The sequence below is a fragment of the Colletotrichum godetiae genome, assembly GCF_030913485.1.
Source record: "Colletotrichum godetiae strain CBS 193.32 chromosome Unknown BDP55scaffold_13, whole genome shotgun sequence".
Classification (NCBI taxonomy): Eukaryota; Fungi; Ascomycota; class Sordariomycetes; order Glomerellales; family Glomerellaceae; genus Colletotrichum; species Colletotrichum godetiae.
In genome coordinates, this window is record NW_026851261.1 from 444,023 (window position 1) to 458,993 (window position 14,971).

At 54.7% G+C, this 14,971-nt stretch overlaps 7 protein-coding genes across 7 annotated transcripts; 3 read left to right on the forward strand and 4 right to left on the reverse strand.

Annotated features, from left to right (window-relative positions):
* Positions 1–725: 725 nt before the first annotated feature.
* On the forward strand, positions 726–1,295 carry BDP55DRAFT_726875 (uncharacterized protein; the record flags this gene model as incomplete). The annotated part of the gene is made up of 1 exon (XM_060579210.1): positions 726–1,295. One exon carries the CDS (start codon positions 726–728, stop codon positions 1,293–1,295), a length of 570 nt encoding a protein of 189 aa, XP_060431674.1.
* Positions 1,296–2,365: 1,070 nt separating this feature from the next.
* BDP55DRAFT_658274 (Hus1-like protein) lies at positions 2,366–4,085 on the forward strand. The gene is made up of 4 exons (XM_060574465.1): positions 2,366–2,562; positions 2,675–2,780; positions 2,847–3,699; positions 3,751–4,085. The coding sequence occupies exons 1-4, from the start codon at positions 2,520–2,522 to the stop codon at positions 3,775–3,777; spliced, it is 1,029 nt and encodes a 342-aa protein (XP_060431675.1). The 5' UTR covers positions 2,366–2,519; the 3' UTR covers positions 3,778–4,085.
* Positions 4,086–4,093: 8 nt separating this feature from the next.
* BDP55DRAFT_658275 (kinase phosphorylation protein-domain-containing protein) lies at positions 4,094–5,088 on the reverse strand. Its single transcript, XM_060574466.1, has one exon. The coding sequence runs from the start codon at positions 4,997–4,999 to the stop codon at positions 4,184–4,186; it is 816 nt and encodes a 271-aa protein (XP_060431676.1). The 5' UTR covers positions 5,000–5,088; the 3' UTR covers positions 4,094–4,183.
* Positions 5,089–5,474: 386 nt separating this feature from the next.
* On the forward strand, positions 5,475–6,571 carry BDP55DRAFT_726878 (MED6 mediator sub complex component; the record flags this gene model as incomplete). Its single annotated transcript, XM_060579211.1, has 2 exons — positions 5,475–5,903; positions 5,984–6,571. The coding sequence occupies 2 exons, from the start codon at positions 5,475–5,477 to the stop codon at positions 6,569–6,571; spliced, it is 1,017 nt and encodes a 338-aa protein (XP_060431677.1).
* Positions 6,572–7,078: 507 nt separating this feature from the next.
* Positions 7,079–8,124, reverse strand: BDP55DRAFT_658278 (uncharacterized protein). Its single transcript, XM_060574467.1, has one exon. It carries the CDS (start codon positions 8,088–8,090, stop codon positions 7,137–7,139), a length of 954 nt encoding a protein of 317 aa, XP_060431678.1. The 5' UTR covers positions 8,091–8,124; the 3' UTR covers positions 7,079–7,136.
* Positions 8,125–8,441: 317 nt separating this feature from the next.
* BDP55DRAFT_766879 (short chain dehydrogenase) lies at positions 8,442–9,881 on the reverse strand (the record flags this gene model as incomplete). Its single annotated transcript, XM_060580973.1, has 6 exons — positions 8,442–8,878; positions 8,939–8,988; positions 9,048–9,106; positions 9,173–9,391; positions 9,500–9,733; positions 9,836–9,881. The coding sequence occupies 6 exons, from the start codon at positions 9,879–9,881 to the stop codon at positions 8,704–8,706; spliced, it is 783 nt and encodes a 260-aa protein (XP_060431679.1). The 3' UTR covers positions 8,442–8,703.
* Positions 9,882–11,005: 1,124 nt separating this feature from the next.
* Positions 11,006–14,638, reverse strand: BDP55DRAFT_548505 (helicase associated domain-containing protein; the record flags this gene model as incomplete). The annotated part of the gene is made up of 2 exons (XM_060568844.1): positions 11,006–14,038; positions 14,090–14,638. The coding sequence occupies 2 exons, from the start codon at positions 14,636–14,638 to the stop codon at positions 11,006–11,008; spliced, it is 3,582 nt and encodes a 1,193-aa protein (XP_060431680.1).
* Positions 14,639–14,971: the final 333 nt, after the last annotated feature.

Genomic DNA, 14,971 nt, shown 5'->3' on the forward strand with positions numbered 1-14,971 from the left:
TTCCGTCCTGCATGTCTCTACACCTTACCTAGCTTGGCCTGTCATGTTTCTCTCTTTCGCTATCGGAGACAGCGGCTCCTCTATCTTTTTTTTTCTTTTGCGTCTCCCTCCCCCTCCATGAACCCCTCTTCCGCATAGCATCTCACTCTTGTTCAATGTGACAAGAGTGGGATGAAATGGTGGAGGTCAGCAGCGCCGAAACGGTTCCTTTCCTGGAGGTCCTGGAGGAGGAGCACGCATTCCTTCTGACAAGCGTCAAGCGTCACACGCTCTCCAACCAATGCTCGATGTTTCCCAGGAAAGGTCAGACCAAGACTAAATGCTGCCAGCGCACATGTCAAGCATAGCCCAGCGAGCCGGCGGCACACCTTGTACTCAAGGTATGGCTCCGTGCACCATGCCTTTTTTCCTCAAGAGAAAGACATGGCTGACCCGGTAGAGGATCCGGAACGGTCCAACGGCGGAGGTCAATGTCGAGCCATCTGCAAGGCACGATTAGCTTTCCTAAAGTCAGTGGCTCTTCCTGTCTGGGTGTTGTACCTCTCTTTTCCCTTCTTTGTCATGTTCCTCACCTTCTTTGTTTATCACTGTTCGACCGCCGTTTGGCTCTAGCAACAAAGGCTTCGGTTAATCCGGACTCGATTTCCTCTAGCAAGTTTTTTTTCTTTCTCGTCGCTGGCTGGGTCTTATAGCGAATTCCATGTCCCGTTCCCCCCCTGGAGACGATGAACATTTTTAAAGCTGTTATGCGGAAGCAGGAGATGGCTTCGAATCCCGCTGCCGACGATACCTGCTGCGCAATATGCTACGAAAAAGTAGGCGAGGTCAAGGAGGAGGGCGACAAGGAGATTTGGCGATATCTCCCCTGCGGCCACCGCTTCGGCGGCGACTGCATACAACACTGGCTCGGCGTCGCCAGCGTCGATGAGCCGCACTGCCCTTGGTGCCGGGTGAGCATGCGGTGCGACTGTGGACATCCCGTGGTGCCGACGACGAAGCCGACGCGCAATTACATGTACTGGGGCTGGATGCCGTGCGAGATATGTCATACGCAACTACAACGTACTCGCAAAACATCCAAATACTTTCGCGGTCAGCTCCTGCCGCGGCTCAACTCTCTCATCCACTCGCTGGATCACAATATGGCGTCCATTCCTCAAGAGGTGCCCAAGGAACAGGAAGAAACACCAACAAAGGAGCCTTGGGAGGACCGCGAAGTGTGGAGGAGGAAGTGGACCGAGCACTTTATCCAAGAAGATCGGAAAGCTTCTGGGTCGAAATCACCAAAGAAATAACACTAGAGGGATCGTTTACGCCTCTTGGTGAGACTGGGGATACATTACTGTCGCAGGAGGTCTAAGCAGAGACATTACGACATTCTTGGGTGTTGAGAAGTTCGGCTTGTCGCCGCCGGCATACACAAGCGATGAACAGATGAAGGATAGGGATGCACGACAGTAGTTTTGAGAGGCCGGTAGACGAAGGCATCACAGCGGATGGTGGGACTGGCATTATGACAACCAAGCCAGGCCTTTACACAGTAGTTTGACGGGAGCATCATGACTTGGGCGAAGCCTCATCAGTCTTATAAGACAGCAGATGGTATAGGTGACGGATTTCATTTGTCCAATACCTGCGAAGAATTCCCAGCTTTTATAACGATCTTGAACACATTTTATTTCTTCATTTCACGGTGAAAGTGAAGATATCGAGGCGGCCTAAAAGCCAGGCAGTCTAGACAGACTGACACTTCTTCACTGTGACGCAAAACAACCAACTAACACTTACCCTCCACACCCGTCGACGTCACTCTGAAAGAGTCAACACACCCACTGACGTCCATACCATCCACCCAGTTCCCCGAGATCTTGAATCAAAGGCAAAAGAGGGGGAAGCGAAGCCGGTCGGGATATTGTCCAAATGGCCAGCCATCAGAGAGAGCGCGGTCTCGCCCTCCTCCCTCCTCCCATCTTTTGCGCAACGCCGTAGACCTCAGGCGATGGCGGGGTAGGCGCGAACTGTGAATGGGGTGAGGTCTCCCAATGTGGGTACGCTAAGCAGGGGTAGATGCCCCGCGCTAAAGACTTCCGTGCCGTTTTTCTGCAGACCATCGTGGCTGGCAGCAGCTTGCAGTGCAGCGTGGCGGCAGGCATGGTAGGTACTCCGTAGGTATGGCAGGCATGCACCACCTTTGCCCGGTGCCTTTTCCTTGCCAGTGGCAGCACCACGCACGACGGCGTGCCACACTGTCACCGCACTGCACCGTCTGCACCACACCTTTGAAAGGCAAGATCGCGTCGTTTCTCTTTCCACTTTACGCGTCTACACCAAAAGAGGCAATCAGCTTCCCCCCCCCCCCCCCCTCCGTGTCTCCCCGCCCTGTAACTACAACCCACACCATTCGCCAGTCAATTGCAGCCGGGGGTTCTCTTTCTGTGTTGTGTTCTCCCTGTACTTATAAGGTTTATCCTGTACGGACAGACGGCCGGCCATCTCTTTGAGAGATCGAGATTTCGAAAATGCGATTCAAGACGGAGCTCAAAAACATCCGTACCTTTTCCAGTGCGTTTGAACCCACAACCCCCATGCCTGCCCGTTTGCCGGCCGTCTAGCCGTCTTTGATGCAACTTTGGGTTCTCTTGTTGACTCTCTCGCCGTTCCCTCCGCTTTACAGAGCTCACCGCTGCTCTCAACTCGCTCGAGAAGATCGCATGGGTTCGCCTAGACGATGAAACGGCACGCTTCACCGTCATTCCCGACACGGGTTCTCAAGTCTGGTCGTAAGATTGCTGCACTCTGGCTCTGGTAGCGTGTTCGGAAGCTACAGTTACTGAACCATGGCCCAGTTCTCTACCCATGGACTTCATCTTTGACAGCTATCATATCCAATCCGCCGAAGAGCACAACACCATCAATCTAGAGCTGCCACTGCAACCCCTCCAACGTGCTCTACGTTCTGCACTTAACAGCACCTCCGCCTCGCTGCGTCTGACCAAGAAGGATGGAATCCCCGTACTATCCATAACCATCACGACCACGACGAACGCCTCCTCGGGTTCAGCTCTCCCGGGCCGCAATGCCGCCTACGCCGGTCTTGAAAATGACCCTTTTGACGAGGACGACCAAGGATTCGCAGCTGAGCATCTAGAGACGTCTCTGCGCCGCGAGCGCGAGAAGATCATCACCCAGGACATCCCCGTGCGGGTGCTGCATCCAGAGACGGTAGAGACAATCATGCAGCCCACGGTGCGCGAGACAGACGTGCACATCACCATGCCGCCTCTGCTCCAGCTCAAGGCCATCTCGGACCGCTTCACCAAGCTCGCCGTCTCGTCCGGCACAAACTCCCGCGTGAGTCCCAAGCTGGAGCTCAGCGCCAACATGTTTGGTAACCTGAAGCTCCGGATCGCCACCGAGGCCGTCGACGTCTCGAGTACGTGGTCCGGGCTCGTCAATCCGGAGCTGGACCCCACGCAGCTGGAGATGCCTGTTGATGAGCATCCGAGTGTCAAGTTCAAGGAGGGCGGCCCGGAGAAGTGGGCGACGGTGAGGGTGGATGGCAAGGACTGGAGCCGGGTGTTGAGTGTAGGGCGGCTCGAGGGGAGAGTCGTTGCTGCTTTTGCGGACGACCATGCTTTGATTCTGTACGTTTACGTGCCGCAGTATGATGATGCTACTGCAGACGACGCCGTACTCACTGTAAGATTATCCTTGCTTGCGACTTCAAGGAAGTGTACTAACGACTGATAGTACTACGTGACATCGTTCAGCGCTTGAGCTGTGTTTGAGATTTTGTACTGTCAATGACGGGATTGGAGTTATTGCAAAATGGCGTTCAGGTTGATGAACAATAGGTATAGTGAGGTAGATGTCGGCATTTAGTTGAGCCTCAACGGCTGGATCAATCCGCAGACCAGGTTGAAGATGAGTCCTGAAATGGGATTCTGTCATCGCAAAGTCACTAGTCAAAACGTCCCTGTCAAATCATAATGCGTTGTAGATACGCATTCGATGACATTGTGACCAGGCACGTATTGATTGTTGGTTCCCGTTCAACGCCAATTTGACAGCGGGTGCTCCTGTGGACTGTGTGTTCAAATTGCGCTTGTTTGCGCATCAAAAGTGACAGGGGTATCATTGTTTTGTCTCCTCGGTCACAGGAATCACTGTAATCTACCGGCCTTCATCGGCGACGCTCATCCGGACTGCGCCGGCGGTCCCTCGACCGCGGCCGCTGACCCTCTCTACTCCTACTCCGCCGACGATGCTCTCTCGGTCCGCGCTCTCGCTCACCCTCAACCTCACGGCTCCGGCTTCTCGCCTTGCGATGGTGCCGCCTCTCCCGTCCCTCGTCACGGTCACGATCGCGCTCTCTCCGCTCCCGACCACCATGCTCCTTCCCTTCGCCGCGGCGATGATGATGATGCCTCTCCTCCCCGCGCTCCCCACCCCGATCCCGACTCCGTCTCCTCTCGCCATCCCTCCTCCTCTCTCTTCGGGGGCTACGACTCCGACTCCGCCTCCGCCTTCTCTCCCTATCCTCATCACGATCTCTCCGCTCCCTCTTCTCACTAACAACAAGCCCACCCTTGGCCCCTTCCTCCTCTAGCGGCTTCACATCACCAGCACCACCAACACCACCGCCGAGACCTCTAGCCCCGCTCACCTCAACCGCATTCGCGCCCGACGAATCCCGTTGCGGCACAGGCAACCCCAGCGCGCGCGCAAGCGCATCCTCCTCGGCCTCCTTGATCTTCCGCAGCTCCTCTTTCCGCTCGCGCTCTTGCCTCTCTTGTTCCGTCTCGCCTTCTATCGCGCCGGCGTCGTCATCGCCTTTCGCGTACCAGTTTAGGTCGCGGCCCTTTTGCCAGCGGCCGACGGGGGCTTTGAGGCTGTGGCCGAGGTAGTTTTCGCGATGGGAGGAGTTGGCGACTTCGTCCCAGCTGAAGTTGACGCCGCCGCGGGAGCCGGATTTGCGGACGCTCGAGAGGAGGTCCATTTTTTAGGGGAGCGGTCTTCGAGTTGATTTGATGTTCTTCTTTGGGTATCGATGCTGTGCTGTTTTTTTTTTTTTTTTTTTTTCTTTTTGCGGTGATATTTTGTGGGATGGGAGTTTGATCTGTGTTGTTGGAATTTGATAATGGTTGTCGTTACGTAGTACGGATAGACTGGGTCATTTCAAACTTCAAGGTCTTGGAGCTTGGAGTTTGGAGGTTGTCGGCAGGCAGGAGCATCACGTGACAGCCCCCGCAAAACACCCCTGTCGATCCAGCCCCTGGAGTCGAACAAGCTCCGGCCGGCCCCACGATACAAAAGTTGGAGAGCTTAGGTTCTCCGGCTCAGAAAGCTCCGCAATCAGGCCCTCCCAACGTCACTCACGCACGCCTACACAGCACAACACGAACTCGTCAACAACCTCAATCGAACACACCACCCTCCAACGAACCGAACGACTTCCCTTATCTCCCCAAGAAATGGCCAACCCAAACGACCCGCCCCTGGACGAGATCCAATGGCGTGCCCCCGACATCGCGGCCTCGATGCAGGGCATCCACTCCAACAGTGTGCTCTTCTACTTTGCCGAGTCGCCCTTCTTTGACCGCCAGTCCAACAACGCCGTCATCACGAACCAGGCCATGTTCAACCCGGCTCTCCTCAAGAACCTCGCCACGCGCGAGGCGTTCGAGAGCGAGCTCGACAAGATGGCTGGCCTCGAGTTCAGGGTCCTGCACGCCCCCGCCGACATGGTCATGGGCACGGGCGTGTGGACGATTGTCAAGCAGACGAGGCAGAAGAACCTCGACCGCGGGCGCATGGAGACTAAGCCCCTGGCGTACTACTTTGTCGTCGGGGAGAATATCTATCAGGCGCCGACGTTGGGCGATCTTCTCAGCTCGAGGATTGTAGGTTTCTCCTTCCCTCTCACGAAAGAGATGGCACTATATTTTTTGAGAAAGACGATGGAGCCTAACTATAACAACAGGAATCAATTGCCGAATCAATGAAAAAAGTTCTCCCCGCTGCCGACAGCGTACGTAAATGGACGCCATCCCTAGGCCACGTCTACACTCAACCGACGCCACCCTCCGCCCTCTCCCGCGCAAAGGACAGAGGAGCGGCAGCGGCAGCAGCAGACATACCCGCCGCCGAAGGGGCAACGAACGGCAGCAAGACCTCGACGGGCGCCAACAAATCAACCAATAACAAAAAGGACTCGACGGCAAACGCGCTCGACAGGTTGGCGGAGGAGTCCTTTGCGATCCACATGCGCCACGGCGGCGACTACTTTGACGAGAACCCCATCACGGGCAGGCCCGGCGACTTCCACTTCGCGAGCACGGGGCGCAAGGACAAGATTGCCCCGCCGCCGCCGCCGTCGCAGTCGCAGTCGTCGTCGTCGCAGCAGGCTTCGCAGGCGCAGCCGAAGCCGGTGATTAATACCAAACTGGCCGAGGAGGCTAAGAAGGAGGGGAAGGAGGGGAAGAGTCCCAAGACGCCCAATGGGCCGAAGCCGAAGAGGAAGAAGAGCAAGATTGCGACGCCGGCTACGACGCCTGGTCCGTCTTCGTGAGGTTGGTGTTGTTGTGGAGGAGGAGGATAAAAAAGAAGACAAGTCGGATTCGGCTCACTCATATATGGCGTTTTGATTTAGTAATGATACCCCTTTTTCATTCAGAAAAGCATGCTTTCTACGGTTCCGAGAGAGAGACAAAAACAACGATGAGACAACCGGTCAAGGAATCGGATTTGGATCCCGAAATAAACAGGAGACTTCACTGTCCAGTCGGGGCCTCTGCAGCCCGATTAACCCTCCGAACATACGGCTCACGTGCTTGTTGTTGAGAAATGAGGATGACCCATCGGCTTTAGAGCCTTGCGGCTTGTCCTGCTCGTATTTTCAAGCGTCCTGCGCAGTGGAATGGGCTTGCCTACGCTTACAATGCCACAATCTAGCATGCCATATAAATAGAAAAGAGGCGACTCAGAACCGTCTCTCGTATTTGCTTTGTTTTATACTATATCAAGGCGAGACTTGAAATCTATGGTCTTCGGCACTCTCCAAAACTCCTGCAAAATGGTATCAACCGTCATTGCTAATCTCCATGTGACCTCTCTTGAACCCCTTTATTCTACTCCTACTCCTCCTCCTCCTCCTCCTCCTCCTCATCACCCTTCACCCACCCACTACTCTCCCTCAACCACGTCTCCCAGCTCTGCAACCTCGGCTCTATTCCCTTCAACATCACAACATCAGCCCTATACCCTTCCTCCTCAAACCACTCCATACTCCTCCCGGCATCCTCAAAAGCCCACCTCACAGCCCGCCCGACAACCCCCCACGTCTTCGGCATCTTCTGCCCAACAACCCTCTCAAACACCTCCTCCGCCTCGTCGAACCCAATCTCATCCCCAGCGAGCCCTAGCGCCCTACCACCCCATCCGCCCTCAGGACCTTCCGTCAGAGCTCGAGCCGCAAAGAGCCCGATATCCCTCGCGCTGACAAGCTGCATCTTCCTCCCACCCGCCGGCATCGTCGCCCATAGCCCGCCCATAACGGACCCCATGACCCCCGCCTCAGCACGGTAATTATCCATGAACCCCACCGGCCTCAGAATCGTCCATTTTGTAGCCGTGCCGCGCGTCTTGTCGCGGAGGTACACCTCGACGCGGTGCTTCGCCGCAAAGTGCGGCACGGGCGTCGGGTTCGTCCACGAGCGCTCGTCGCCTCCGCGGTCGACGCTCGAAAAGACAATGTGTGGGACGTTGTGGGCTATGGCTGCGTCGATGAGGGGTATGGCTTGCGCTTCGTCTCCGGGCGGGACGGTCACGAGGTAGAGGGCGGAAATGTCTGGGTGGGAGGCGAAGATTGGGGTTGGGTTTTCGGGCGTGCCTTGGATGAGGGTTATTGGTGGTGATGATGAGTGGTCTGTGAATAGCTTGAGGAGGGCTTGAGATTTGGGAGAGGATGGAGAGCGGGTGAGGGCGAGGATTTGGGGCGGGTTGGGGGTTGAGGCGAGGGCTGCGATTGTTGCGCTTCCCGTCTGGCCTGTTGCGCCGACGATGAGGATTTTTGGTGTTGTAGATATCATTTTTAGTGATGGTTATTCTTAATTAGGTTTTTTTGCTGAGATTATTACTTTTGATGTAGTGAGCGAAGGAAGTCTTACATATAGCCTGGGGAAAATGTAGATCATGGAGACTTTTCGGATACTTTGACTTGCGTCGTATCGCGTTACCACTAGTCTTTCCATTCTGACACTAGAATATATCCCATGAGTAGATCACCGCCCAAACATCACTCAACAAATATAATATGTTTCGGAGACATTTGTATTTTCTGCCAAGACTACGTAGGAAATTGCGCGTGCTACGTTTCGTGCTTCCAACTTCAATAGTCCCAGCACGCAAACATTACAGCTGTGAGCAATTTCAACATGAACGCCATGAGTTGACTATGAATTGTGAGTGACTATATATACACACTGTGGCAATGCATCGATGGTCTCCCAACAGTGAGATCTATTCACTGATCTCAATCTGCTCGCCAGGCTTCAGTTTAAACTAGCTTCTTCAAAGCCACTTTTCTCTATGGGCAATCTTTTCTCCATCTCTCTCTCTCTCTCTCTTCCTGTGTCTTCCTGAAACCCATCCTCCTTTTGATAATCCAATGTGTAACACGAAGGGACCCAATAAGGATCCATCCTAGTTGATAACGTAGCCGCCATCGACGGATAACGAGGCGCCGTGGATAAATGATGCCTTGGAACTGCAGAGGAATAAGACGGCATCGGCGACTTCTTGCGGCGTTCCTTTCCGCTTCATAGGCGCTACTGCGATGATGGGATCATCTGGCGAGACTTCGCTCGTCATGGGCGTGCTGAGCGTCTCAGTCAGTCCTCGTGATCAGCAACATTCATCCAGTTACTCCCGGACTTACTCAATAATCCCTGGACACACGCAGTTGACGCGGATATTGTACTTTGCATACTACGAGATATTTAGACAGGAAACTCGATAAGTCTTTCTATTGCAGAATGGGAACCCACATCGATAGCATCACTTCTGGTCATGCTGAGAATGGCCGCCTTGGAAGCGTTATAGGCCGCTACCACGATGTCAGCTATTGCACTTCACGCATGGGGAAAAAAAGGGATTCTCGGCTCAGACTCACGTGTCTCTGGTCGGCTGACCAGACTCAGATTGCTCGCGACATTGACAATGACGCCCCGGTTCCCTGGTCTGCCGTCGTGTGTCTTCATGGATTCTTGCTTGATCATGTGCGTGAGCTCCGCCCGCGAGCACAACCATGTACCGCGGTAGTTGATGTTGGTGATTTCGTCAAACTCCGCGGGCGTCAAGAGGTGTGACGGTGCTTTTGGTCCAAACATGCCTTCAAAGTAGCGTCAATAATCTCTCCAATTATTATCTTACATGGTAATGCAACATAGATTTCAGAGGAGATCTGGAAGGGAGTTGTGTCAAGACGGAGAGTTCTCACCTGCACAGTTGACTGCATAGTCGATCCGGCCCCATTCTTCCACGACGTTCTCCATGCACGAAGCAATGTCCTCATCGTTGCGGTTGTCAATCTCCATGACGAAAGTGCGTGTCTCCCCATTGGCCTCCCGGCACATGCGAGCGGTCTCCAGCGCGCCGTCCTCATCTCTGTCGAGAAGGGCGATGCGCTTGCAGCCCTCGCGGGCGAATGAAGTTGCCACCTGACGGCCGATTCCTATTTATTACGTTAATCTAGTTTCCAGATTTCTCTTTAATTCCTTCAAACCATGACTGGATATACGCCGTGTAAGTTTCGAAGAAACCTATGTGACCTTACCTGAAGCAGCGCCGGTGACGACGGCGACGCCTGAGAAGAGTGTCATTTTCATCTCAATTTCTCGGAGAACACTCATGCATTCGTCAATGAGAGCTTCGTTTTCCTTCCAGGTCGACTTCTGCTGTTGCAATATCATCGGAGCCCGGTCCGGAAGGGGGGAAAGGTGGCTTCCTTCAAACAACGACGACCCTATGCTATTATTGATGTAAGGCAGGACAGCGAAACGAGCAAGAGCTCTCTAAACCACGACCCAAGCAGAAGAGTGAATTCTAACCGGAACGGCGATGTAAATAAGAAAAGGTTTGGCGTATGAATCAGCAACAAGCAAAGCTTGTCGTTATCGTCACGATATCAGTAGTTTGTACCCCGCGTCCTGTCTTCATTCAGGCTTCGTTAAAGAAATGAGAAATTTGGTATAATTTCGGCGAGCGAATAGAATCGGCTACACAACGACACTAGAACAAACGGAAAACATCCTTCTCGAAGGAAAAACAGTACAAGTCAAGTCTCTCGCTCGGGCCCGGCCACGGGCGTGCATCTGCAGCTTTACCCGCTTCACAATTTCCTTCGTCCGAAGTTTTCCTTTGGGACACCCGTGTCCGAGAGTGTGCCGTGTATTACTCGAGGCCTCAATCTCAGGTTAGCCCCTCCCCTTCCCCCTCCAACCCTCCAAACCACCGCTCACCCGCAAACGAGCCGATGAAAGCGGAAGACGGAGAAGGGAGGGAGGAGAACGCATGGTCCATACTGACTGAAGAGTGCCCCCCCCCCTTTGTCTCGGAACAAGAAGGTTCAGGATGTGAACCGATTCTACCGCCCAGCTCGCCACGTGTTTGAATCACCGGTTGGTTTTGACTCTTGTTTTGGAAGGTTTGGCATTGGGGCGAGGAGGAGTTTCCGTCCAAAGGTACCGTTCTACCCGATTCGCTCATGTGGAAGCGGCTCTGCCGGTTTGACTGGCAAATAACTGAATCAGAGGGACAAGAGACTGACTCTGGTTGATGGCGTGTTGGATTTCCGACTTACTGAGAGAAGCCGGTCTTTCCCTCGCAGATCAACGATTCGTTGTCGCCTTAAGGTGGAGATGATGTAATAACAGTGAATGTCTTTGTGTCCCATTCTATTCTTTTGAAATATGCTTATACCAACTTTTTAAAATTCCCCCGCGTTTCATTCAACAACCCAACCCTTCCCAGCAACCCTGCGCTGCACGACCTTCTTCATCGGCAACGGCCACCCCTGACCACCAACCCCTTCGGCCCTGAGATACGGCACAACCCACACCTCGCGCGTATTCGCCGTGGACGAAATCTCCTTCACCGGCTTTCCGTAGCTCACGAGCGGCGTACCCTTGGCCAAGCTCGCGAGCTGCCCGCCCGTGACGTCCGTGAGCGCGAGCATCCTCGTCTTGGGCGTCTTGTTCACGTCCGCGCTCTGCGTCGCGCGCTGAAGCTGCGAGTACACGACGAACTCGGGACACTCGGCCGGGCTGAGGTGGGCAAGCGGCGACGTCGGGTGGATGTAGATGTACTTTTCGGCGCCGTGGCCAACGCCGAGCGGCGAGAGCGGGATGTAGGGCACGTCGATGGCGCGGCCGGGCTTGCGCGTCACCTCGGGCGGCACGGGGGCCTTGTCGGCGCGAAGGGCGACGTGATCGATGAAGCCGGCGGCCACCATCTGCTTGAGGTAGGCGACCTGCTTGTCCGAGGGGGCGTCGAGCCGGTCCTGGTATTTGAGGTTCTTGAAGGCGGGGATGTTGGCGCGGAGGAGCTCAGTGATTTGCTGGCGCAGCTGCGTCACCTCCTTCATGACCTTGTGCCGGACAAAATGGTCCTCGCACCACTTCTCCGTCGGGTCGTGGGCGTACTCGCCGACAACCTGGAGGAGTTTGATGGCGTCGGACCTGTCGTCCAGGTAGCAGAAGTTCTTGTGCGCGGCGTTGAAGAGGCGTCTGATGTTGGCCTGGCGGTCCTCGGCAATGATGTCGGCGGTGCGGCGGAACTCGGACTCATCGCGCGCGGCGAGGGAGGGGATCGCCTGGTGTTCCGGGACAAAGACCTCGGCGGCCGAGAGCGCCGCCACCATCATGATGGTGTACGGCAGGCAGTCGTGCTGGTGACCGACGAGGAGGATGCGGGCGAAGCGGGGCGAGAGCGGGAAGATGGACATTGTCGATCCGATTTTCGTGATTTGGCCTTCCGGTGCGATGGCCGAGAGGTAGGTGAGCAGCTTCTCGGCCTGGCGGAGACCCATGCGGTTCGGCGGCGTCGGGAAGGGGAAGTTGACGACGTTGGAGAGGTTCATTGACTTGAGCTGGAGCACGACGCCGTCGACGGGCATCCGCAAGATTTCGGGGTCTGTGAACTCGGGCAGGTCTCTCTCGTAGACGGCCGAGGAGTAGAGTCTGTAGCAATGGCCGGGTCCCGTACGACCAGCACGACCAGCACGCTGGCTGGCACTGGCCTTGCTGATCCAGCCGATTTCGTAGGTTTGTACTCCGCTGAAGCGATCGTATTGTCGTTCTTTGGAGCGGCCACAGTCAAAGACGTAACGGATGCCCGGAATCGTCAAACTGGTTTCCGCAACGTTGGTTGCCAGGATAACTTGGCGATGATTTTCGGGAGGATCCTCAAATACTCTCATCTGTTCTTTGGTCGGCAAGAGAGAGTAAAGAGGTAAGACTTGCATCTTCATAGGCCCCGTCTCTCCCTCCTCTCCTTCAATCTCAAACTCCTTGTCGTCCTCGTGCTCCATGTCTTCGTCCTCGTCGAGGCCGTCGTCAATGTCGGCAGCGATGGTATCTTCAACCTCACCAAAGTCGACATCTTCGACCTCCATAGGCGCGTCGGTGGCCGAGATCTGGACCTTGGGCGCGCTGGCTTCTGTGAAACCACCAAATGCTTCCCTCAGCCGCTTGCTCAGGTACCTGATCTCGTTTTGACCAGTAAGGAACACCAAGAAGCCTCCGGGCGGCAGCTTCCTGTGACCACGCATAATCTTGTTGAAGGCCTCCTCGACGAAGTCGGACTGCGTGCGCCTCGCGAAATGAATCGTGACGGGATGCTGTCGGCCTTCGACCTCGACAACAGGGGGCGGGGTGGGGAATAGTGTGGTATTGTTGGTCATGTCTTCGACTCTCAGGGTCGCGGACATGATGATGATCTTGAGCGGTTTGATCGATGGATCGACCTTGTCATCACCCTTGCGGATGTTGTTGATACGACTCAGCATTCCAATGAGGATATCTGTGTTGACACTTCTTTCGTGGGCCTCATCGATGATGATTGCCGAGTACTTCTTTAGAGAAAAGTCTTGCGCCATCTCTCGCAGCAACACACCATCCGTCATAAACTTGACGGCCGTCTTAGCCGAAGCTGTACCCTCGAATCGAATCTGGTATCCGACTCTGTCCGAGTGGTCACCCAATTCTTGGGCAACACGTTTTGACATGCTCACGGCAGCAACTCGTCGAGGCTGCGTGACACCAATCATGCCCGGAGTAGCAGAGCCAGGAGAACCATAACCAGCCTCATACAAGAACTGCGGCACCTGGGTCGTCTTACCAGAACCTGTAGAACCGCACACGACGACGATGTCGTTGTTGTGAATCATCTCCATGATTTTCTGTTCCTCGGCAACAACCGGGAGCTTCATGCGGACTTCCTGGATCTCCGGCGTTCTCGTCACAGTGACAGCATATGCTTTGCGTGCAAGGTTTGTCGTCGGCTGTAGTTCCTGGGGCAGTGGTTCCTGCTCAAGCGGGCGTGGCTCAAAATTCTCTGGTCTAGGAATTTCCAGTGCTGTAGAGGCCTCTGTTGTTGATTCGAAACCAAGGGCTTCGTTTCTTTGCGCAAGAGCCCAGGCCTTGAATGCAGATTGCCTTGTGCTAATAGAATCCCCTTCGTCGTCCTCACTATCATCTTCGTCCTCGTCGTCTTCTTCTGACTCTTCGGAACCTTCGCTTGATTCTCCAGACTCCTCTGCGGAAACGTCCTCCTCATCGCTTGATTTCTCCTCTGGGTCATCGCTGAAGCCACTCCAGTCGTCCTCGGCATCCTTCGCCTTCTCCGGCTCGGCAATGGAGAATTTAGACGTAACACCGCCTCTCTTTTGACGCTTCTGAAGCACTGGTCGTCCCGACTCATCGATGTCCAGCGGGCGCTTAAGACCAGATCCCACAGATGCGGCGGGTTGCGATTCCGGCTTCAATGCAGGGGCTGGTGCTGGTGCTGGCGCTGCTGCTTGCGGAGGAACTACTGGTGTTGACTTTGATTTCGCTTCTGGTACTGGCGCAGATGCTTTGACTGCGGCCTTGGGAGCTTGCGGCTTGGGCGCCTTTGGAGCCTCGTCTTCGCTATCATCGGAATCCGCCTCGGGTGCCTCTTCCCTCTCTTCATAAAGCAGCTCCTCCGCATCCGCGTCGACGTTCAATCCGGCGTTCTTCTCCCGCAATGCCCTAGTCAAAGCCTGGCGTTTGGACTCCTTACCCTGACCGAGAGTTTTCGTACTCGAGAACAGGCTCGTATCAACCTTTTGCTGCGCGAGCTTGGCGAGGATTTCGCGATTCTCATCTTTACGAAGCTTGTTGGTGATGTACTTTTCCAAACGCTTGGCCTTCTTGCCGCTGGCCTTGGCGCCGTCTCCTTGTAATTCGGCCTTGAGCTGCGCTCTCTTATCCTGTAGACGCTTATGCTCCTCCGGGAGAATCTCATCCGCATTCGAGTCCGGAATAGTGCCGTTCTCCTTGGCCCTCTCACGGGCGAGCACCTTGTGCTTTCGTTGTCTGGGGACGAATTTGCCCATCTTAAATGATGACAACTTCTGGTTGTCTTCAATGGAGATTCTTTGTGGTGTGTGGTGTTGTTCTGAACTGGAGCAGAAAACCGATGTTGCTTCTTTGGCTTCTCTCACCTCACAAGACAAAGCTAGGCGGATGAGACTGACTTTCGTTGCTGACCCAGGTGAGATTAGATCAAGCCACCAAAGTCCAGAAAACGGATCAAATTTTGGGATAATGCGTCATAAAACAATTGTTAATGCCTCCAAGAAATTGGCATTTTCATAAGGGTATCAAGATTAGGAGATGCACATGAAGTAAATCTCACGATTCTCTCACTCCACGCTGAAGATCACTGA